Raw genomic sequence first — 9,402 nt, 5'->3', positions numbered from 1 at the left:
CGCGCACAAGATCAACAGGTAGCTCGGCCGCGCGCACGTGTCCGAGCCCCGCCCTCCCCGGCCCGGCGCCCCCCCATTCAAGCCCCTTCGGCCTTGGCCGAGTCCGACCCGCTCCCTCCGGCCGGGGACGGGGCGGGGCGGGGGGCGGCGGGAGGCGGGAGGGGAGCGGCGGGGTTCCCTCCGGGGCCGCGGCGGGGCTGCGGCTGCGATGGCGGCTGAGCCGAGGGCCGCCCTGGGAACCGGGGGGGACGCGTGGGGGCGTGTCCGGGGGGCCTTCCTGGAGGAGGCGGTGCAGGGAAAGCGTGTCACGGGAGCCCTCCGCGCCCCTCCCCGTCTAGACCTTCCCGGGTCTCTGAGCCCCCGGGCGTGGGAGCGGGAGGGACCTTTGCGACCCACCCTCGTGCGACTGGCGTGGGGTGGGGATGCCCCGGGCGCCGGGGTTTGGGAACGGGGATGGTGCTCTTTGGAGGCCTTGGAGGCCCCTCGGGAAGTTTCCCGTGCTCTTCTCCCACTGTCAGCGTCCCGTGCCCAGCTGTCTGGGGAGCGGGGGACAGCTGTGGATGTCCCCCCGCCCCCAGCCCTGCTTCAGGCTCTCCCAGCACCGGCTGGACGCGCTGGGAATGGATGGGTGATTGAATGGAGGGAGTGGGGGCTGGGGACCGAACCAGCTGGTGGGCAGACGGGGGAGGGGACGGGCGCCAGGCGCTGGGGGATCCATTTCCGTGGCCACTGGAGATTGTAAGAGACTCAGCCTGCGAGGGGGGAGGTCAGACTGGGGCTGAAGAGCTGCTCCCCCTCTTTGCCTCCATAGCCAGTCAGAGATCAGAGACTGCCCCGGGGTCCTCTCCACAGGGGACCTGTCTTGGCCACGCCCAAGTGAAAGGGCACCCTGTGGGTCCAGAGCCGGCGTGATGGAGACACAAGAAAAGGTCCCACCCTGGGGGGCAGAGACAGTGGGATAGATGGAGGGGTAGCACAATAAAATAGATTGTATGTTAATGATAAGCCCTGTGGGGACCGACGAGGCAGGGAAAGGAAATGCAGAGGATGGGAGCCATTTTAGACCTGGGAGGCGGGTCAGGAAGGCTGGGGTGATAAGGGAACATTGGAGCAAAGATCTGAAGGTAAGGGAGGCAGAGATCTGAAGGTGAGGGAGGCGGCCGTGCCCAAACGTGGGGGAAATGCAATCCAAACACAAGAAAGCGAGTGCAAAGGCCCGGGGGCAGGAGCAGGCATAGTGTATTTATAGATCATCTGAGGAGGGCAGCCAGTCTGGAGCTGAGTAAGGAAGGGGACAGCGGGAGCAGATCTTGCAGCTCGTGGATTGTGGCGAAGACTTTAACTTGTATCCTGAGCGGGGTGGAAGTCACGAAGCGTTCTGAAGGGTGTGGCCATGTGTCAGGAGCATAGTGGTCAGGCGATTTTTGTGTTCTGCTATCTTCATGTTCCTGAATTGTCTGTCTGTGTTGGACCTTTGGCATCTCCGAACCCATTTCTTTGCCACGCAGTCTCTGTCCTTGGGTCCGGGCTTCCACTCAAATGAATGAGAGAAGTCCTGGGGAACGGACACTGTAGGGCCCAGGCTAAGAAGAGCAGAGAATGATCCTGGGGCCCCAGGGAACCGCAAGCAAATGGCTCAAGGCTTCCAGTCATCCTCCGACAGGGTCTCCATTGCAGCCTAGTGGACACCGGGGTCCACTTGCTCAGACCTGGACCTCTTTTCATCTGTTCATTCATTCAGTCATTCACTCCGCAGTGCCGTGTTAACCCGAATATTAAACAGTCCCCCAGTTTCCTAATGAACAGATTCTTCAAAGAAAAGAGTTTGGGGAGATAACGTAAAACCGTAAATTCTTATACATGTAAATAACGTGGACAGATGCTATTGCGCGCAACATAACTTGTTTGTTTTTTCACTTGTACTGTTTAAAGTAAAATACGATATGGAACGGTGGTAATGGCTGGCACTTACAATATATTTATTGTATGCTGGTCCCGTCGGCAATGCCACTTGTATTGTCACCAGAGCCTGTTGACATAGGTGTAGCTAGTTTTTTTTTAGTATTCTTTTTTTAATTAATTAAAGTGTATTTAATTTGAGAGAGAGAGAGAGAGAGAGAGAGAGAGAGGGAAAGAATCATAAGGGGGCTTGGCTGTCAGCACAGAGCCCGACGTGGGGCTCGATCTCCCGAACCGTGAGCTCATGACCTCAAGATCAATTAATTCATTATATTTGTTTTTGAGAGAGAGCACGAGTGAGGGAGGGGCAGAGAGAGAGGGAGACAGAATCTGAAGTGGGGTCCGTGCTGTCAGTGCAAAGCTGGATGCGGGGCTCAAACCCATGAATCATGAGATCATGGCTTCGGCTGAAGTTGCATGCTTAACCAACTAAGCCACCGAGGTGCCCCAAACGCGGTGCGGAGCCCGTCGTTGGGCTTGATCCCACGACCCTGGGATCGTGACCTGAGCTGAAATCATGCTCCACCGACTGAGCCACCCGGGCTCCCCGTGGGTTTAACTGTTGCAGGCTGGACTCAAGGCGGTTAGGTCGCTCTCGAAGTAGTGATTTGTTGGAGGGCAATGAGACAGGTGTTGAAAATTCCAGAGGGGTCTTTGGGATTTCAAGGAAATGGCTCCCTCCCACCCCTGTCCCCAAATATGTCTACAAACGTGAGCACGTGCATATATTGGTATTTTTTTTTACCTTTAGAAAAAGTCATGACATTTGACATGCATCTAGAAAAGTGCAAAGTTTAAAGAGTAGTTATAAATGGCGGGGGGGGGGGAGGCGCCTGTTTGTCTCCATCAGTGGAGCATGGGACTCTTGATCTCAAGATTATGGGGTCAAGCCCCACGCTGGGGGTAGTTTACTTAAAGGGCCACCCAACCCAGCAGCCCCTCCTGATCTGCACCCAGTTGTGTCCCTCAGGGACCTACCACGCTGATGGCGACTCCCACCCCTTCCTCATTTGCATTATGGTTTTCGCGATCCGAGCTGGCTCCCTGCCTGGCACGGGTTGACTTTGCCTGTTTAGAATGTCTCACAAATGGGATCACACGGGACGTCGAGTCCCGGGTGCCGAGTGAGTCTCACCCAACACAATGTCAAGCAGGAGGGCTCATCTGGGCCTCAGCCTGTAGTCGGGTCCCTCCTTTTTCCTCGCTGCATACTATTTCCCAGCCAGTGTATTCTCCATGTCCTGTTGAGGAGCATGGGGGGCTGTCATGACCTCGGCTGCCGGGCACGTTCTCAGCCACGCGTTTCCTCCTGAGTGTCTACGCCTCAGTGAAATGGCTGCATTGGCAGATCTTCAGCTTTGCTTGATAATTACAGATAATTTTCCAAAGGGGCTCCCCCAGCAGCAGATGAGAGTTCCTGTGGCTTCATATCCTCACGGGCAGGCAGACTCTTTGTCTTTATTTAATGTTTATTTATTTTTGAGAGCAAGACAGAGCGTGAGCAGAGGAGGGGCAGGGAGAGGGAGACACAGAGTCGGAAGCAGGCTCCAGGCTCCGAGCTGTCAGCACAGAGCCCGATGCGGGGCTCGAACCCACGAACTGTGAGATCATGACCCGAGTGAAGTTGGCCGCCCACCTGACCGAGGCACCCAGGTGCCCCTGATTCTTTGTCTTTAGAATGTTCTGACGGTCCAGGAAGGTGAGGGGTGGGGTATAAGGAGGAATCACTAGGGTTTTATAAGGATTCATATTCTTCTCTTGCTTTTTTTTTTTTTAAGTTTTTTAAAAAGTCTTTTCTTTTTTATTTTTTTATTTTATTTTTTATTTTTTTTTTTTTAAATTTTTTTTCCAACGTTTATTTATTTTTGGGACAGAGAGAGACAGAGCATGAACGGGGGAGGGGCAGAGAGAGAGGGAGACACAGAATCAGAAACAGGCTCCAGGCTCTGAGCCATCAGCCCAGAGCCCGACGCGGGGCTCGAACTCATGGGCCGCGAGATCGTGACCTGGCTGAAGTCGGACGCTTAACCGACTGCACCACCCAGGCGCCCCTAGTCTTTTCTTTTTTAAAGAAGTTAAGTCTTTTTCTAAGTTTTGTTTATTTTGAGAAAGAGAGAGAGCGGGGGAAGGGCAGAAAAAGGGAATCCCAAGCAGGCTCCGCACTGTCAGTGCAGAACCCGACGTGGGGCTTGAACTCACGAACCTCGAGATCACGACTCGAGCCAAAATCAAGGGTCGGATGCGTAACCGACTGAGCCACGCGGGCACCCCTATTCTCTCGCTTTTTACACAGGTGGGAACACGTAACGTCAGAGGCTTATGCCATTCTTGGTTCTGGTTTTATCCTCCTCCCCGGTGAGGCTAGACTTCTGTTAATCTGGCCAGCCCTGGGGTGAGGTCCACTGTCTCTCCTGAATTTCCCAGTGACGCCACTGCTTACCCTTTCCCCTGTGAGCGTCTCTACAGTGTCACATAGGGTTGTCGATTTTCCCCGTTGGAGGATTTATCTCACCGGCGGCTGTAACCCACCGCCTGATCTTGACATTTTTTGCCATTGCAATTCTGAAATCCCTTCCTGAGAAAAACCACCACAGTCAGCTCAACGTCTTGCCTCCTTTTTAAAAATGTGCTCCACGGGGGCGTCTGAAGCAGATCTGATGTGGGGATGAGAAAGAGAGGGGCATTGGGGGTGCCTCCCAGGTGCGGGTCCTGAGCACCCCAGAGGGCGGGGCTGCCCTTAGGGAGACAGGAGGATGCTGGGAAGGCAGGGTTATGGTGATGGCGCATGCCTGCAGGACCCCGCGAGGGCATGCAAAGGAGGCAGGTATCCCACCGAACGGACTCGAGGATTGTCATTGTTTAGATGGTGCTGAAACCCGGAGGCTGGATGGGACCACTGTGGGGGGCGAGTGTGGACATGGAAGAGGCAGGTTGAGCCCCTGTTCTTGGCCCTGCTCCCCATCACAGGCCACGTGGAATGGCAGATGCTGGAGGGCATAGACTCTGCCCTCTGGCCCCCAGGGTTTGATCCTGGCCACCTGCTGTGTGACCCTGAGCGCCTTACCACCCCTCTCTGAGCCTCCCCCCCTTTTGGCATAAAAAGAAGGTCCAGAGATTCCAGTTTCTCGGGATCCTTTCGGGGCAACATGCTTACAGCAAGCCTTAATTGAGCACTTACTGTGTGCCAAGCACGACACTCAGAACAGTTCATTAAGGTGTGGGTACTGTCCTGAGCCCAGAGGTCCAGAGAGGGGGTGCCACCCGTCATCCATGCTTGCCCAGCTCCCAAGCGCAGAGCCCTGTGACACGGGAAACTGGCTCCTGGGCCATGGTGTTGAGGACCTGGCCTTTTTTCCACTCTGGGGACATCTGTCCATGGCCAAAGACAAAATGAAGTGGCCCCGCCCTCCTTCCTCCCCTCTCCCTGCTCTGGGGTAACAGCTGTAGAACATCTGGGACCGGGGCACAGACCGGTGCCCTGTCCTGGCGTCTTTCATAAATCATCCCCCAAGACCCTGTGTGCCCAGGCTTCCAGAAGAGGCAGCCCCAACGTTGGGAACTTGAGGGCCCATACCTCATTTTGCACAACCTTTGAATTTCCTAGAAGATCCTCCATCATCTCCCCCTAAACCCCAACCAGCAGAAGCAAGACTCTGGGACCATTAACAAAGAAAATAAATAGAACGCGGAGACAGAGGAGTGAGGCTGAGGTCTCCACTGGAGGCCCCCATGTTGGATCAGGGTCACAGTCAAGTTTGTTTGACCTACACGGATTTGAATTCAGAGGCTTCCAGATGACCCCCGCCCCCACCTGTCTTACCTGAGCCCCACTGCACACATCCATTTCATCGGTGGCCCATGGGCCATAGGTTGGCAATCGGCATAGTGCTTTTTTAAAATTTTTATTTCTGTATTTTTAAAAAATGTTTTTATTTTATTTGTTTTTGAGAGGGAGAGAGCACGCGAGCAGGGGAGGGGCAGAGAGAGAGGGAGACATAGAGTCGGAAGCAGGCTCCAGGCTCTGAGCTGTCAGCACAGAGCCTGACGCGGGGCTCGGACTCACGAACTGTGAGATGGTGACCTGAGCCAAAGTCGGACACTTAATGGACTGAGGCACCCAGGCGCCCCAGCATCGTGCTTTTTTGGGGGTATAACTTTTTATTAGGAAAACTCCCCGGCACACAGAAAAGTGGAAAAAAGAAGGGAGTAAGGCCCAAACACCCAGGCAATTGCTTTCTCAATGTTAAGAGGGATTGAGGCCCAGAAAGGGTGTCCACCAGCCCAAAGCCACACAGCTAAAATGTCTGCGGCTTCTAACAGTGGGTTCAGTCAAGTTGGACCAGGGGGAAGATTGGGAGGGATCACTCATTTCACCAGGAAAAATTTATTGAGGGGCACCTGGGTGGCTCAGCCAGTTAGGCATCTGACTTCAGCTCAGGTTATGATCTCGCGGTTCATGGGTTTGAGCCCCGTGTTGGGCTCTGCGTTGACACCTGGGAGCCTGGAGCCTACTTCAGATTCTGTGTGCCCCTCTCTGCCGCTCCCCGCCTTGTGCTCTCTCTCCCTCTGTCTCTCAAAAATACATAGCTTAACGTTTTAGAATATTTATTGAGTAGCTGCTGTATGCGGGGCTGTTGCTGGGGACACGTAGCCCTCGTCCTGCCTTCATAGTGACCCCGGGGGGACCAGGGGTCTAAGGAGCTCACAGCCCAGCCTTAGAGTCTTTGTACTTACCGTATCTTTTGCCTGGAATGTTCTTCCACAGATAACTGTGTGGCTGTCTCTCCTTCCCCTCCTTCTAAGCTCAGCTGAAGGAATTGAGTGCCTGGGGGACCCCGGCCCCACCAAGTCCCAGATTCCTGTGCTGGCCCCCTCCCCCGTGGGTCTTCCCTCTTCACCCTATCCTCCCTGCCTGTGAAGGCCGGCACAGATACAGGTGGCCCAAGAAGGCCACCGCACGGACCTTGGTTCCTGCGTGTGCCCTGCAGGTCCTCCTGGCCTCTTGACACATGCTCAGTGTTGTCTCCGACTCCCTGACAATGAGGTACAGAGTGACCCCTGAATGCCGAGCCCCCTGCTCGGCTCTGCACAGCAGCCTTGTCAGGTCCCTTCAGGTACAGATGGATAAACTGAGGCTCAGAGGCAGGAGTAACTTGTCCAAAGCCCCACAGCAAGGGTGGGATGGGGCACATATTCTGGATGGGAGGCAGGGTGGACGCGGGTCCCCCAGATGAGGGAGCGGAGGTTGGGGACCAGGGAGCCGGCCAGCCAGGACTTAGACCCTTGGTGGGTGCCAGGGATAGAGAAGGATATGTGACCCTCATGCTCTGCCGGGAGCAATTCCTTCCATCTGTGCTTAGTGGGGGTTGGGAGGGCCCCAGGCCCAGCTTGGGGGTGGTCCTGGGACCTCTGGGCTGAGATCCGTGGATTCTGAAGCCTAGATTCTCCTGGTCCGGGGCCTGGTTTTTCCCTTCCACAGCCTGGATTTTCGTCTCGGAGAAGGGATTTATTGGCCCGAAGTGGAGTTCTCCGGGCCCCACTGCCCAAGTGTTCGTGTCCCCAGTGGCCCCCTTCTGTCCCCGCAGGACGGTGGCTGCGGAGGTACGGAAGCAGGTGTCCCGGGAGCGCAGTGGCTCCCCCCACTCCAGCAGACGCAGCAGCGGCTCCCTGGGGGTACGTGTTTGGGAGGTGACCCTGCTCTCTGGCCGACGCGCGCGGGGACGTGGGGAATCCCCTCTGCCGGGCCTTGGTCACAACCCGCCCCTCCCACTGGTGCCCGGAGGGACTGTCCCCACTCTCTTTCTCTGTGAGTGGGGAGGGCAGCCCCGTGGGTGGTCACCCTGAGGTCGCCCCACCTCCTGCTGCCTGGACCACCCAGATGGAGACCGGGTGGGGGTTGGGGGATGGGAGGTACTTCCAGCTGCTGGGAGAGGGAGGGAGCCTTAGGAATTGTCTTTCTTTGCTGCAGCCCACATGCCTTTCCTTCCAGCAGAGCCCTGCCCCTCCAGGCACAGGGTGTGATTTCCTGCCTGGAAAGAGGGGCGGGGCAGGCCGCTCTGGGATGCGGGTAGAGAGTCTGAGGTCACTGTCCTCCTTGGCTCCTCACAGCTCCAACACTCTCTATGGCTCCCACCGCCCTCTTACCCGAGCCCAAGCCCACGCTCACCCCCACTCTCAGCCCCCAGGGCGGGGGCCACAGCCACTCTGCTCCAACCCAGGTCCCACTGACTGAAGTCATTGAGCCCCTGGACTTCGAGGATGTGCTCCTGAGCCGGCCTCCAGATGCCGAACCCGGGCCCCTCCGGGACCTGGCCGAGTTTCCAGCTGATGACCTCGAGCTGCTGTTACAGCCCCGGGAATGCCGGACCACGGAGCCCGGGACCCCCGAGGATGGGTGCGTTCGGCGCCAGGCCCTCCTTGTCTGTAACTCAGTTCTGCCTCCATGCCCCTCATCAGCACCCCCTTTCCGTCAAGCTCCAATGGCCCCAAGTTCAACTCCTGGCTCAGCTGTGTGGCCTTGGGTGAGGTACCCTCCCTCTCTGAGCTTCTGTCTCCACTTCTCTATAACAGGCAGGGGGGTAGGACCCACCTCAGGCCACTGGAAGGATTAACACTGTGCCCTGCCTCTGTTTACCCTGATTATATTTTGTGCAGAAAGCTGGATGCCCAGGTGAGGGCCGCGGTGGAGATGTACACAGAGGATTGGATCATCGCCCACAGGAGGTGGGTCTGGCTTGGGGGGCAGCTCAGGGGAGAGGGTCAAGAGGCCCGGTCTGAGCCCAGGAGAGCCGGTTGGACTAGGCCTCCTGTTTGTTGGCCGCTGTCCCCACAAGGACGGCCAGACTTCTCCGGTGGATCTTCTCTGGTGTATTCCAGGGTGGGTGTGCCCTTCTCCCTGCTACCCACCCAGCCCTACCTCCTCTCAGGTACCAGCATCTGAGTGCAGCGTTCAGCCCCATCACCACAGAGACGCAGCGAGAGCGGCAAAAGGGCCTCACCCGCCAGGTCTTTGAGCAGGACACTTCTGGGGATGAGAGGTCCGGCCCAGAGGACTCGGTGAGGGAGCCCCGGGCAGGGGTCACCTTAGGGGTGTGTGTGAGCTCTAGGCCCCAGCTGTCAGTCCCATGTGATGGGAAGTGACCCAAACAGTCTCGACTCCAAGAGGAAACGTATCAGCCCGTGGGTTAAAAGTTAAGGGTAATAATTATAAACATTTATGAAGTGCTTAGTGTGTACTAAATACTTTCTACTGGTCCTCATCTTTCATCCCGTGAGGCAGGGCAACACCCGTTGTGCCGATAAGAAACCGAGGCCCAGGGGCGCCTGGGTGGCTCGGTCGGTTAAGCGTCCGACTTCGGCTCAGGTCGTGATCTCGCGGTTCATGAGTTCGAGCCCCGCGTCGGGCCCTGTGCTGACAGCTCAGAGCCTGGAGCCTGTTTCTGA

General features: G+C 56.7%; 1 protein-coding gene across 1 annotated transcript in view; it reads left to right on the top strand.

The window, feature by feature from the left end:
• Nucleotide 1: 1 nt before the first annotated feature.
• Nucleotides 2-9,402, top strand: part of DOCK6 (dedicator of cytokinesis 6) — a gene marked incomplete at its 5' end in the record, with an annotated part of 43,932 nt that continues 34,531 nt past the window's right edge. Inside the window, 5 exons of the mRNA XM_040449645.1 lie at nucleotides 2-18; nucleotides 7,545-7,632; nucleotides 8,178-8,353; nucleotides 8,614-8,682; nucleotides 8,886-9,015. Of these exons, the coding sequence (XP_040305579.1) occupies nucleotides 2-18; nucleotides 7,545-7,632; nucleotides 8,178-8,353; nucleotides 8,614-8,682; nucleotides 8,886-9,015 (480 nt within the window). The remainder of the gene's footprint in view (nucleotides 19-7,544; nucleotides 7,633-8,177; nucleotides 8,354-8,613; nucleotides 8,683-8,885; nucleotides 9,016-9,402) is intronic.

This window comes from Herpailurus yagouaroundi, unplaced genomic scaffold (assembly GCF_014898765.1).
Source record: "Herpailurus yagouaroundi ecotype Mexico unplaced genomic scaffold, PumYag 200, whole genome shotgun sequence".
NCBI classification, from domain to species: domain Eukaryota; kingdom Metazoa; phylum Chordata; class Mammalia; order Carnivora; family Felidae; genus Herpailurus; species Herpailurus yagouaroundi.
The sequence above is the reverse complement of the archived record's forward strand: the minus strand, read 5'-3'. Positions and strand labels throughout refer to the sequence as shown.